The sequence below is a fragment of the Geotrypetes seraphini genome, chromosome 2, assembly GCF_902459505.1.
Source record: "Geotrypetes seraphini chromosome 2, aGeoSer1.1, whole genome shotgun sequence".
Classification (NCBI taxonomy): Eukaryota; Metazoa; Chordata; class Amphibia; order Gymnophiona; family Dermophiidae; genus Geotrypetes; species Geotrypetes seraphini.
The window spans coordinates 270,821,347-270,836,269 of NC_047085.1; the positions used below are offsets into that span (position 1 = coordinate 270,821,347).

The following is a 14,923-nucleotide window of genomic DNA, read 5'->3' on the forward strand; positions in this document are numbered from 1 at the left end:
CTGGTCTTGTACAGTTATTGCTGCCTTCTGGTCGGAGGTCCGCTGTTATTTACAGACCCTTCCATCTCAGGTTGAGGGGATTCTCTTTTTAGCTAAGGGTTTTCTGAGTGGACTCTCTGCTGGTGATTCTTTACTTCTCTGCAAGGGCTATATCATAGGTAAGAAATGTATTTTAAATCATTGGCTCCAGGACTCCCCACCCACCATTTGGTTTTGGTGCAACAAATTCCATCTTTTGATGGTATGGGAATCCTTGTCAGCTCGGTTTTCTCATTCTCGTAGTAAGCTCTTCTTGTCCGTTTGGACACCTTATTTGGATACTTTACCCCCCTTTGATTAAAAGCCGAGTACTCAACCGGCTGAGGAAGCCAGTGGTACCTACACTGCCAGTGGGTTAAGGGTGGGATGGGGATGGAGGGGTGGGATCTGGCCGAGTCTGGGTATAAGAACCCAACCTGGACTCTGCCTTTCTCCACATGTTCTGGTGGTTTGCTGGTACTGTGTTTTGTATTCTGAAAATGTTGTATCAGCTGTTTTGTTGGTTGTACTTTGTCATTTAATAAACTGCTTTATTTTTTTTTAAAAAAAAAGTATTTCCCTGTAACTTTGCGTGCACCCTAGTCTTTGTAATTTTTGACAGAGTGAAAAATCAATCTACTTGTACCCATTCTACTCCACCCATGATTTTTTAGACTTCAATCATATCTCCCCTAAGCCGTCTCTTTTCCAAGCTGAAGAACCCTAATTGTTTTAGTCTTTGCTCATACAAAAGGAGTTCCATCCCCTTTACCATCTTGGTTACTCTTCTTTGAACCTTTTCTAGTGCCACTATATCTTTCTTGAGATAAGGAGACCAGAATTGAACGCAATACTCCAGATGAGGTCGCACCATGGAGCGATACAGGAGCATTATAACATTCTTAGTCTTTTTAACCATCTCCTTTTTAATAATTCTTAGCATCCTGTTTACTTTTTTGGTCGCCGCCACTGCACATTGGGCGGAAGGTATCATCGTATTGTCTACGATGATACCCAGATCCTTTTCTTGGGCGCTAATCCCAATTTTTATTTTTGAAATTTGACTAGAAACCTATGAATAGGCAATTATATCAAATTTTAATACAACTATAGACTATAAAAACTATGCACTCCCTCCTCCCAGCTGGCCTGCATCATCGAATATGGGCCTTCCCCTCCCCGGTGCATCTTGGGATGCACCAAGGAGGTGCCTAAGGGTCAGATTGGCCCAGGTTGTATAAGGCCCCTCCTAAGGGGCCTTAAAAAACTTGGGCCAATCAGAGCCTCAGGCCCCTCTCCAGATGCACCGGGAAGAGGCCTAAAGGCTCTGATTGGCCTGGATGCCTAAGGTCCCCCCTATGGGGTGTCCGAGCCAATCAGAGCCTTAGGACCCTTCCCAGTGCATCTCTTGATGCACCGGGGAGGGGAAGGCCCATTTTCGTTAACCAGGCCAACTGGGAGGAGGAAATCTGGACTCCGTGCATCTATTTGGAGGTAAGGGGCAGGGGGCATTGGAGGTGGGGGGAACATGTTCTATGGCGGGGGATCACTTGCAAGTGGGGGAGAGTGGGCATCTCTCCCGCTGTGGGGAAGGTATGTGGCCGGGATTTTTTTGTAGTGGGAGAGTGTGGGAATCTCTCCGCTATGGGGGGTGTTGCAGCCGTCTCTGGGGGGGTGGAGGTTGTTCATCGGCGACATAGGTTTCTTGGCAGCGGGAGAAAGTTGGCATCTCTCCTGTTGCTGGAGGGGGGTGTTGTTGGTTGACAGCCGGAGAGATTGAAACTCACCAAAGTTTTCAGGTCCACGGCTTTCATACTCGTTATCCCACAAAGTAGCATAAAAATGACTTGAAGTTTCTCTAAGATATATTCATGATTTCTGTGATAGATTCTAAAAGAGAAAAAGCAAAAAAATAAAAAAATATATACATATATTTATTGCAGTAGTCTTTATAGGGCTTATACATACCTTATGAACTATGCAATAAGGAAAACTGATCAACTGTGGCCATTTTAAACCACTGTAATGGAATGAGTCATTATTTCATAAATCTATTTAGCTACATTGCTTATTCTGAGAACTCAATTTAATTTAATTTAGGTCAGCAATACAGAAGAGGGTTCCATTGCTGGATTTTAATGGATTTCAAAGTAATACGAAATACAAATAAATCAGATATAAAACAAAAGAAAAAATATGGTAATACAATTTTTATTGAACTAAATATATTTTTACAAGAATTCAAAGGTAGAATCTTCTTCAGATTGGATATGGGCAAAAGATGACAATGTCAAAATATGTATAATTGAGATATGAAAAGCTTTCCAATGACAGTTCTAAGAGCGGAGTTAGAATTGAAAAACGGTGAGAGAATTTAAAAAACGCTTGGCACAGGGGATGCCTTAATAGAAAGAGGATGGAAATACAATATGGCTGTTGAGGTGTTATCATGGGCAGGAGTACTGGGAACAGAGGCTGATGCCTGACAGACTTCTACGATCTGTGTCTCACAAATGGCAAGAGACTGAAAGAAGATTACATAAATCCAGCACGGAGTACTAAGGCTGATGCTGAACAGACTTCTACAGCCTGTGCCCCACAAATAGCATGAAACTGAAAGTAGATTAGCCAAATCCAGCATGGGGGAACAGTGGCTACACCGGACATACTTCTATGGTCTGCTTCCAGCAAATAGCAAGAGACTGAAAGAAAATTAGCTAAATCCAGCATAGGAGAACTAAGGCTGATGCCAGGAAGATTTCTACAGTTTGTGTCTTGTAAATGGCAAGAGACTGAGGGTCAGATTCTCAAAACATTAACACGGTCGCTAAACTGGTTTCCGATGGTTTAGCCTGCACACATTTTAGCGGTGGATTATCAAAACAGCTTATCACAGTCTTTAGTGCACTTTCTAGCAGTCTCCGACACTGCCATGTAAATGGGCTCTTCAACATTGAAATGAGTACTCCTGTGGATTCTTAAAAATCACCAAGCCATTCTTCAAGAACGGCGTCAGCTTTTGGCCACAAAAATCAGCACTGCTAAAAGTGCATCTTGTGGCATGTGTTTTGACAGTGGCTAATGAAAAAAAAAATTGCATGATTCACGTAAATCATACATATATATATATATGTTTGATAGAAGAGGCTCTTAAATTAATGTCACATACTTCACATGGGGGGGTGCTATGCAGCTTAGGCGGAAGGGAAAGCATCTTGACTGGTAAGTTGAATATTGTCAGCAGTACTTGGAGTCATGGTTATAAGCACAAATCATCCCCATCATGTTTGGCTGCCTAAATAGTTGGCATGGTGGTGACTTCATAACTGGAACTTGAACATGGGTGACTGGGACCTGCACAGAGTGGCGGGCACAGCTCTGACCACCTTGTTGGGCAAACTGGATGGACTGTGAGGGTTTATTTCTGCCGTCATTTACTATATTACTATGTTAGGAAAGGGGTTGGATGGGGAGGGGTGAGAAACAGGAGTGGTAGAATCAGTACGCCAGGCTTCATCTCTGATGGTATTCAAATCCAGGCTCAAAACCCAACTTTTTCCAAACTGCATCTAGGTCCTAACACTTCCAACTTGTAATACACTATAAATCTGTTTCTCATTCCTTCTGTAGTCCCTACCCTCCCTACCTCCTCATCCCTTTGTATGTTCCTTCATGAGCATCATATATTGAGCCACCCTGTGTCCTGTGTGTCTGTCATAGTTTCGATTGTAAGCTCTTTCAAGCATGTTTAATGTACAGTGCTATGTGCATCTACTAGTGCTATAGAAATAAAACAGTAGTAGTAATAGGTGCTTTTGTCACTTTCTGATTTACTCATCCATTTTTCCTTGTTTCTCACTCCTCCTCCTTCCCATCCCAACCTCTACCTTTCCTTTGAAACTGTCATTTGAATGTTTTTCATGTCTCATTTATACCACATATATTTTGATATTGTCATCTTTTCCTCATATCTTGACCTGAAGAAGCAGGTTTTAGCTTCAAAAATGTGTGAATAATTTATGTAGTCCAACAAAAAATATAACACTTTACTATCCTTTCTTTTGTTGTATTTCTGTTTTTATTTATTTTTATTAAAGGCATCTTGAATAATCATTAGCATATGTAAAATCTGCCCTTTGCACTAAGGGGATAATTCTTTTTTTTTTTTTAATAATATCTTTATTGAGGTAACCAGCACATACACAACACAAAAAAGCAAGGGCAGGAAAGGCAGCAAACTCTGTAAACAAACAGATATATTCCCATGATAAATCAAGCAAGAAATGCTAGGATCCAGCTGAGTGAGAAGTAATCTCCCCCCCCCAATATACCCCCTCTTTTATTAAGGTGCGCTAGCCAATTTAGCACGTGCTAAACACTAATGCGTTCATAGAATAGGCGCATTAGCGTTTAGTGCGCACTAATATTTAGCATGCACTAAATCAGCTAGCGCGCCTTAGGGTTAGGGTTAGGGTCAGAGAAAGGGTGGGACCGCCTGAAGAGGAAGCAGCGCAGCACAGGGCTCTGAGAAGGGGCAGGACGCCGGCAGAGGAAGCAGCTGGGCTGGCATCCGGAAACAAGGTAGACAGCTTCTCCATGGGGGAGGGGGGGAGGCTGTGGGGTTGCGAGCGGTTCTTCGGGTGGGGGTGCGAGCGGTCCTTCGGGGTGGGAGTGCGAGCGCTCCTTCCGGGTGATGAATCGGGCGTCGGGGGGGGAAACTATGTAAAAAAATTTTTGTACAACGCGCTCACGCGTATAACACGCAAGGGTATGCGCGGTTTGTAAAAACCACGTATAACGCGCGCGTTATATGCGAGAAAATACGGTAATATTTATTTACATAACTATTACACACCTGTCCTGTAGATAGGACCCAGATATACAATAGGAGTAAATAATATACTGTAGTTACCATTCCCTAGTGACTTTTCTGTAGCACTTGTAGGGATGAAACACACTCAGCACACACAGGATACGAGTCAGGTGGAGGCATTGCCGTGGCAAGCTTCGAGCCCCTTTTATTATGTTTCTATGCTAATGACATCATAGTAACTCCCCTGTGTACATCTCTAATGATTGGTGGATACAAAATCACATGCATTTACATCGTGTCACCCTCAACTCTGCACGTAGGCAATGCCTGTGTTTCTACACGTTTTCAATGCCTGTGTTTCTGCATGTAGTCCATGTCTGTTTGCTGAAGTCATTTTCCATATAAGGACTACTTAAATAAGATAAGGGTTAATTTGTACCAAGGAAGAGGGAGAGGGAAAGATTCTGCATTCTTTCACAGGGGCCTAGTAATATCAGTGTGCTGATATTATCCCTGCTTCAGAACGGCTGACAAGAGGGGGGAGGAAAGGATTCCGCATTCTGTCACAGGTGCTTGGAAAAGTCAGTGTGCTGACTTTACCCTGATTTAGAATGGCGTCTCTTCATTCCCTCTTTCCTTGTTATTTTTAAGAGCCTTATAGATGTAAGGCAAATTTGATCGGGATAAATTGCGGTATCGACCATGACATGGACTTATGCATAAGGTAAACAAAGAAGGCAGGCATTGAACAAAACAACAGAAAGCGATCAAAAGACCTATTCCAATGAGTAGATACTGTAAAAGGACCCAGATCCATTGGCCAGATGGTAACCAGGACCATAAAGCATTCCACCACTGTGGTAAGATATCTTGATGCATATTAGAGGCCAATTCATGTAGTTGCTGAATTTGTGCTTTTATACTGTTGCTGTTATCGGTTAGATTAAAACAGCATATATTTTTAATGGTTTTGCAACCATGATGATGTAATAATAAGAGATAATCTATGGCTGCTCTGTTGTCTAACACAGCTGTCCGTATTTCATCTTGTACTTGATCTAACAAGCTAAGTACGTGTGAGGTATGATTGAAGTTTTTCGCTAATGCACAAGCCAATCGAGCTAAAGTTTTATGATTATATAAAACTAACCCAGGTACACCAACTAAAGAAATTGCCAAAGAGACATATTCTGCTTGTAATAATAATAACAGTTTATATACCGCAGTACCGTGAAGTTCTATGCGGTTTACAAAAGATTAAGCAAAGGTACAAATTGATTGACTTTAAGAGGGGTGGAAGAAAGAAAATTAATAGGACAGGAAATCCATTGTTGAGGAGAAACTGATCAATAGGACAAGTTAATCGCTTTTGATAGCAAGTCGATATTACTGTCACACCGGTCATTTAAGATATAACTATCAGAAGTTATAGAGACAGAGCGTTTTTCTTTGGTAATCCTGGGATTAATCAGTTGCTTTTTATTTACCAAGGCTGCTACTAATCTATTAAGGCAGCATTGTGTGTTGTGTGTTAAGTTAGCTGGAATGTAATTCCAGTATCGCTTTCCACATGTCCAAAACCATCCTGAAGGAAGGACAAGGTGAGCATTAATATATGAAATTTTACAAAATACGAACAGTTCCACAAAGCTAGTCCACTGTTAATGCAATTTCTAGTGCAATTTTTTACCCTAGCACATGACAGATTCTTATGATTAGCTACAATGGGGGTATAAAAGGTTATGGCATCCCAGGGTAATTTTCTGGCTACTTTTCCCCATGAGGTAAACATGGTATATGGTATTTAATCTTCAGTCATAAAATTGGTTAATTGGAAAATATCTCCTATTCCTCCTGGTGCTTTACACACTGGAATTAGACAAGAATCTAACAAAGTGTGTGCATCAATGCTCTGCTGTAAGCAGAAATAGTCATTTCCTGAAATATCTGCTTTTTCCCAAATGTTATATTGCATTCTTTGCTCCCATGATTCCCCAGCAGAAGGTAAAGAAAGACTAAGAAAAGTTAACAAGCAAATAACAATCATTAAAGAGTTATAAGCCAATTGTGCAAAAATAGCAGCAGTAAAGTTTTCAGGTGTCATTTCTTTTTCATTTTGTTTCACTGTGAGAATGGCTTGGTCACTTAAGCTTTTAATGTGTCCCCAAGTCACAGGATCAGTCTTGGAATAATGCTTTCTTTTCTGGTCGTCTTGCTGTGGTATGGGAACTTGCTGTGGTCGTCGTAAGATGAAATCAAACTCAGGAATGGGGTTCTGCAGATGCTTGTGCCATGACATTTCTTTCTGCTTCTGTAGTTTCTGAGATAGGAACAGGAGGCGTGTCAGCAATGGCTCGTGCAGGTCAGATGTGTCTGCTCGGCACCCAAACAGGACCTGTAGGAATTAAAACAGTGGCATAGCCCCTCCCCCAGGTTATTAAGGGAGCAGGTCCATGCCAGACAGAATTAGGAGACAGTTTATATTTAACCAGAGGTTGTGGTGATAGAACTGCCTTTTGATGGTGTTTATCATGTGCAGAGTACTATGAAAAATAGTTCAAATGGTTAATAGTGAATAAAACAATGGATAAAGACATTTGAACCTGTCTCAAGTTAGGAACAGCATATTTCACTGGTTTCTATTTAATAAATAAGATTTTAATGTACGATTTGCACGTTCTACAAGGGCTTGTCCTGTAGAATTGTAAGGCAAACCGTGAATCAGCTGGATATCCCATTGTAAGCAAAACTCAGAAAAAGCATTGGAAGAATATGCAGAACCATTATCTGTTTTTAAAGTTTTTGGTTTTCCCATAACAGCAATACATTGGAACATATGATTAATTACTTGATTAGTTGTTTCTCCAGTTTGTGACGTCACCCAAAGATAGCCAGAATAGGTGTCAATAGTAACGTGTAGATATTTCCATTTCCCAAAAGGGGGATATTGTGTGACATCCATTTGCCACGCTTGATTTACTGCAAGTCCCCTGGGGTTTACACCGTACTCAGCAGCCGAATGAAGCTGTGAGCATTGTGGGCAAGATTGAACTATAGTTGTAGCTTTATTTAAGGGAATTTTAAACATTTTTACCAGGGCTTTAGCATTTTGGTGGAAGAATGCATGACTATCTAAGGGGGTAGCAAATTGTGCATAGACTTTCTTGGTTGCAGCGTCTGCGATATTATTTCCTGTAGAAATGACTCCAGGAAGATTTTGATGGCTACGAATATGAAACACGCTGAGAGTGTTTACGTGTCAACAATAAAAAGCATAATTCAAGAAACAATGATAGCAAGTTGTCATCAATTGACGGGTGATGTAGGCACCAGGAAGATGGTAAATTAAATTACGAACGTACAGACTGTCTGTGATCAGGTTCAATGGACAATGGGAAAAGGTTTGCAGTGGAAGAATAACAGCGGCTACTTCTGATCTTTGAGCGGATTGTTGCGGGGGAGTGAATAAGACCCAAGATTAATTTTAGTCTAGTGCATGACTCTGCGTGTCTTGCTGCCATCTGTATAGACAGTAAGAGCATCAATTATAGGTTTTAAGCTTAGTGCAGAATGAAAATCCAAAATGCTTTCTGCAACTAGAATTAATCGTTTATCTTTAGGATAATGATGACAAATATGACCGATGTAATTTGTTAATGCGATTTGCAATTCATCATTATATTTAAAAAGAAATTCCCATTGATCTTGTGAAATGGGAACGGTGATAGATACCAAGTCTAATCCCAAAATGTTTAAGGCTCTATTTCTTGCCTTACATATTAGTGAACTATACATGTATTGAGGAGAGCTGATATTCTTAGGGGATGTATGTGGTAAATAGATCCATTCCACTATATGTAAACGATTATTTGGGGTTAGCTGGCCTAGAACCGCAATAGGTTGGCGTTTCTGTGGGAGGATTAATAAAGAAAGTGGATAAATAAATGCTGGTTAATAATCGCTATCACTTTTTGAATGTTTGGTGTTATATAGATCAAATTTGCAGGTTGTTTGCCTCTAGTCAAAAGATAAAATAATGAGCTGAGAAAATCAGTAGGTATATTAAAATAGGGGTGTACCCAATTAAAAATGCCCAGGATTTGTTGCAGTTCAACATACGTGATTGTAGAATTAAGTTTTAAAGTAATGATGGTTGGAGCTGCATACGATTGTAGTAATTTGTGACCCAAATAGATATAAGGATACTGTTTCTGAATTTTTTCAGGTGCAATGCACAATCCATAATGCTTTAAATGTGTGGTCAACTCAGAAATCCATTCTGTTTTTATTTTTGGTGCTGCTATTAAAATGTCATCCATTTAATGATATATTAAGGCTTCGGAAGTATTTGCTCTGAAAATTTGCAATGCTTAAGAAACATATATCTGACACAGAGTGGGACTGTTTAACATCCCTTGTGGCAAGACCGTCAATTGATTCCTCTGAGTTGGCCGACTATGATTAAGAACAGACACAGTGAACACAAATTTTTCTTTAACATCTAGATGTAGAGGAATGGTAAAAAAAACAATCTTTAAGGTCTATTACCAAAACCTCCCAATTTATCGGGATTATGTTAGGATTGGGGGTTCCACATTGTAAAGGGCCCATTGGATGAATGCATTCATTTATTTTCCTAAGATCATGTAATAATCGCCATTTACTTGATTTTTTTTCTTTATTACAAACACTGGAGAATTCCAAGGGCTTGTCGTAGTCTCTATATGTTTAGCATTCAATTGTTCTTGAACTAATTGATGTAAAGCTTCTAACTTTGGCTATGTTAATGGCCATTGCTCCACCCATTGTGGAGTTTCAGTGAGCCACATTAAGGGCAAGGCTGTATGATTCATTATTGTAGGTGCAGCAAATTGTTGAATTGTGATAACAAATCCCTCCCCCAGAGATTTAGATGAACTAGTAAGATATAGGGTCTGACAGTGGCTGTCTGCTTTGTTCCTTCTACCGTGATTGTCAGCCAATATTTACTTTGCTTCGCTTCCTGCTTTCTCCCAATTCCCCACACTTGCTTTACCTGATCAATGGGCCATTCTGATGGCCATTGATTCAGAGCTATCACAGTGACATCAGCTCCCATATCTAATAACCCTTGAAATAAAATGTTTACATTCACCAAAGGATGACTATTACCTATTATTTGTGTAAGAGAATATACTTGCTTTGTAGTAGAACCAAATCCTTGATTCTCACAAATCACCTCTTTTCCTCCTGCAGGTAAGATGAATGACAACAAAATTAATTGTGCAAAAGATTCTCCTAAACACACAGTTTGTGGCATGTTAGTCCAAATTTGTATCTTTATATTTTCTTTGTAATCAGCATCTATCACTCCAGGAATTATAAATATACCCTTTAGAGCAGCAGAAGATCTGGGTAATACCAACCCTACAGAGTTAGGAGGTAAAGGTCCCGAAAGCTGAGATTCCAATCGATAGATTTCTCCTGCTATTTTCAATTCCTGTTCTGCTTAAATATATAAATCTATGTCCGCACTTTGAGATGTTTCAGATTTTGAATTTAACATAGTTGGCTTTGCACTTGAAATTTCAAGGGGTATGTTACTGTAGTCTCTTTTTGTACCAGGGCAAGAGACCTGCCCAATGGGAAGTTTCCCGAAGGGTTGTGTCCTGCTGTTTCTGAACGACATTGGTTAGCCCAATGATATCCCTTCTTACATTTTGGACAAATACTAGGGGGTCGCCCTCTGTTCAATACGGGCGGTTTATTAATATTTGCCTTGCAATTTCATTTGAAATGTCCTGGTTTCCCACAGCCATAACAATTGCCTTTTGGAGTTGAACTTTTTTGTACTGCAGCAGCCAAAAGGCTCATTTGATACATTTGAGTGCCAATATCAGCACAGGCTTGCAGCATATCTGCTAAGGTAATATATGCCCTGTTTCCTTAACCTTGTAATGCTTTACAACAATCTAAATTAGCATTGTCTTTGGCTAATTTCATCATTAAATCATTTTGAGCCTCAATATTATCTCTGTATTGCTTCCTGCAACCTGTTTATAAAATCAATATAAGGCTCAATAGCTCCCTGTTTGGTGCTAGCATAACTTTTAACTGGTGTTCCTAAGGCTGATACTTTATGATATGCTCGGAATGCACACTGACTTCCTTTCGTCAGTGTTTCTGTTGGAAGTACACATTGTTGGGAAATAGTGGAGAAATTTCCTGTTCCATATAACTGATCTGGGATATAAAGCCCTCCAGACTGTAAAGCTCTCCATTGAGCTTCCCTTTGATATTCACTATGCCACATAACATATTAACATGTAGTCAATACCATGTGCATAATTACATTACATTACATTACATTACATTAGGGATTTCTATTCCGCCATTACCTTGCGGTTCAAGGCGGATTACAAAAGGTTAATTTAAAAAAGCAGAGTTACAATGATTAGCTAGAGAGGTAAGTTGTAGATCTTATAAACATTTAACGTGTTGTTGTGGGTGAGGTGGTTTGTAAAAGAATTAAAAGGTGGTCATAGTGGAGGTTTTTTTGTTATTATTAGTGCGGTAATGGGTAGATCTAATGTCAGTTTTAGAGTTACTAAGAGGTCGTGATGTTATTGCTGCTTCAGGAATTTCTTGAAAAGTATGGTTTTTATTTCTTTTCTGAAAGTCCTATAGTCTGGGGTGGTCATCAGAAGGTTGGAGATTTGGTTGTCCAGTCTTGCTGCTCGAGTGGCTAATGTCTTTCCAATCTTGTGGTATTAAGGTATGTGCCCCAGTCAAGGTTTCAAATAACCCAGCTGTGAAATTACTTCGTAAACCTGTCTCAGAAATAGATTTACGCATTTCTCACAACATTGCAAAGGATAATGGTTGATAATTAGCTATCTGTCCTGGCCCATTAGGATCTTGGGCATATGTGACTGGGTAGGCTTGAATTAAATCTTTCATATCCTCTGCTTCCAATTGCCCTTCCTCTCTGACCTTTTTTATCATTGCTTGAAACGCACTTAAAGGGGACGCTAATGTTTCTTTCTTTTTTGCACTTAAAGGAGCTGGAGGTAACTGTGCGGGAGGTATGATTTTGGGATATATGTTCTGACTGGAATAGTCAGGGGGGAATGGTTAATGAGACAGTTGACACCTTGGAGGATGCCTCTGTCCCTACCTTCTCCAAGGCACATTTACACTTCTGCTATACCATTAAGATGGCTGCTGATGCTCTAGGCTCAGCATACAAAACTATCCAATCTTCTAATTTTAGGGGTCCCTCTTCTGGATACCAGGGGCAGTGCTCTCCTATCTCCTGTACTAAACATTTTAACTGCGAATCAGATACATCTCTCAATCTGTATGTCTCAGAATATACTTCAATTCTTTCACATGAGCACGCTGTAAATCTGACAGGGAATTTCCCATACTTACTCGATAGAATCCCGGAGGATGAGGTGCACCAAGTCTTATTGTCAGACGGAGCAAGCAGGGCGAAGGTCCCCTGTTCGAGGTGCCACTTGTAGCACTTGTAGGGATGAAACACACAAACAGCACACACAGGATACGAGTCAGGCGGAGGCGTTGCCACGGCAAGCTTCGAGCCCCCTTATGCTTCTATGCTAATGACATCATAGTAACTCCCCTGTGTACATCTCTAATGATTGGTGGATACAAAGTCACATGCATTTACATCATGTCACCCTCAACTCTGCACGTAGGCAATGCCTGTGTTTCTACACATATTCAATGTCTGTGTTTCTGCACGTAGTCCATGTCTGTTTGCTGAAGTCCTTTTCCATATAAGGACTACTTAAATAAGATAAAGGTTAATTTGTACCAAGGAAGGGGGAGAGAGAAAGATTCTGCATTCTTTCACAGGGGCCTAATAATATCAGTGTGCTGATATTATCCCTGCTTCAGAACGGCTGACAAGAGGGGGGAGGAAAGGGTTCTGCATTCTGTCACAGGGGCATGGAAAAGTCAATGTGCTGACTTTACCCTGATCAAGAATGGTATCTCTTCACTTTTCTTCAGAAAACAGTTGTCCATGCTGTCTGTCTTCAAGTGATTTCTGAAAACAGAAACTGATAAACAGATTCAACTGAGCAATGTGTTTCCAACACTGCTGGTTGTCTGGCATTAAAATTTGTACAGGCTTGGGTCTAGGGAGTCAGTTACTAAGTACGGGCCCTCCCACTTTACTATTCCAGAAGGCAGGTTAGGTCTGGGGTTCAACAGCCCTTGAGGGGCCTTAAATCAGAACCTTTTGCATGTACTTCCTGAAATAATCCCTAGACTTTTCTGTGTCAGCCATCACAGTGGCCTGTATTTCTTTTGATGTCCTAGCAGGGATTTCATCCAATCATTGGCAAGAATTACTGTCTGGTCCTCTGGAAGAAAAGGATACAGCAGATTTTCCCACCGTGGCATTGGTCTTCTCAACAAGGCTTCAAAAGGTACAAAACCTGTGGACTTACAAACATTAGCTCTGACCAAAGGGAATATCTGATCCCAGTTTTTTCCAGTCAGATATAGCATAGGGCTGAGATGGGCCTTAATAGATTGGTTAATTCTTTCTACTTGCCCTGCTGTCTGTTGGTGGTATGGGATGTGCAATTGCTGTTCTATGCCTAGAAAATCAAACAATTCTGGTTTCTGTTTGTCTTCTGTTAACTTGCTCAGCAGAGTCTCCTGCCCATTTGACATTTTCTTCTTTCTCTGCGCTCACCATTTATCTTTCATCTCTTGTAGCTGGCACCAGAGCCTTCCAATGGGCCTCCTCTGTGCCCCTTGTGGCTACAGCTCAAATTGCACCGGCGTGTGATCCAGTATGGATTCACCCTGCAGGAACTGCATTAATATGAGTAAAACAAAAACAGAACCAATGCACACAATTCCAGGTTCGGTTCCCAAAGAAAATTTAATGTCAGAATGAAAACAGAATGGCAAAACCCCAAAATCAATGTAACTTCAAAACACAAAGAAAATCCCCAAAAGGGAAAACTCTGGATGAGTTCAGGATTTCTCCTCACAAATGCCAATAATCTTCTCTGTGATTCCATACTCTACAGAGCTTCTTGCAATAAGGATTTCAAAGCCTGCTCCTAGCAGGTTTCAAGAAAGTTCAGTTCCTAGCTATGATACTCTAATATTCAATCAGTCTTAACTAGCAAAGCCTCCAGCTTATCTTATAGCACTGCTGGGTCTAGGGGAGTGCCTCAAGTTTGCCTGACAGAAAGCTTAAAAAACAGCTTACAAAATCCTTCCCGGTTGTTGGCAAACTTCTCCTCACAAAAGCACTCCCAGCTTAACAAACTGTGTAGATAATCAAAATAGAAAAACACACCCACAGTTCAGGAAGTCCATGCAACTGACTGAGGATAAAAAAAAACCAAAAAACCCCAATCTCAGCAGAACAGCAAACAGAAGAAAAAAACCCACAGTTCTTTGCTCAGTCTTTGCAAATAGAAGCCAAGCCTACTTCCATTGGCTCAGGGGTTGCACATAAATCCTCAGGGACCAGCTCTCCTTGCAACTCCATTGGCATCTCTTGGTCTACTTCCAGCAACTCTGAAGTGGGTTCAGCTTCTTCCACTTCCATTGGATCACAGGTATTACCCGTGCTTGAGGCAGAAAGCTCTTCTTTAGGGAGAACCCTGAGCTTTCTCCCTAACCTGCCTAGCAGCTTGCTAACATCCACTGGCTTTTCAAGAGGGGAGCCATACCCTGCTCTAACTGAGCCTGCTCTCACCTGGGCTTCTCTCTCTCTGGCTCCCCGGTGGACACTAGGAAAAACACAGGGACCAAGGCAGGCACGGAGCCTGACTGGTCACACTCTGCACCTTCCCTTCCACTGCCATATCCAACATTTCTTTTTCTTTTCCACTGTCTACCATCTCTCTCACTCTCCCTGCCTTGTGCCCTGGGTCAAACCTCTCTATTCTCCTTCACATAGCATCTCTCCCTTCCTCCACTCCATTATCATGTGCAACATTTCTTTCTCTCTCCCCATACACCATATCTGCCTGCCCTCCACTCTATGTCCAACATTTTTCTCTCTCTCTTAACTATGCATGTCTCCCTCCCCTCCACAATATGCAAGATTTCTCC

General features: G+C 40.9%; 1 protein-coding gene across 1 annotated transcript in view; it reads right to left on the minus strand.

Annotated features, from left to right (window-relative positions):
• The window catches only part of LOC117354870, a 96,019-nt gene that overhangs the window by 35,013 nt on the left and 46,083 nt on the right, over window positions 1–14,923 (minus strand). Inside the window, exon 6 of the mRNA XM_033932834.1 lies at window positions 1,806–1,908. Within this exon, the coding sequence (XP_033788725.1) occupies window positions 1,806–1,908 (103 nt within the window). The remainder of the gene's footprint in view (window positions 1–1,805; window positions 1,909–14,923) is intronic.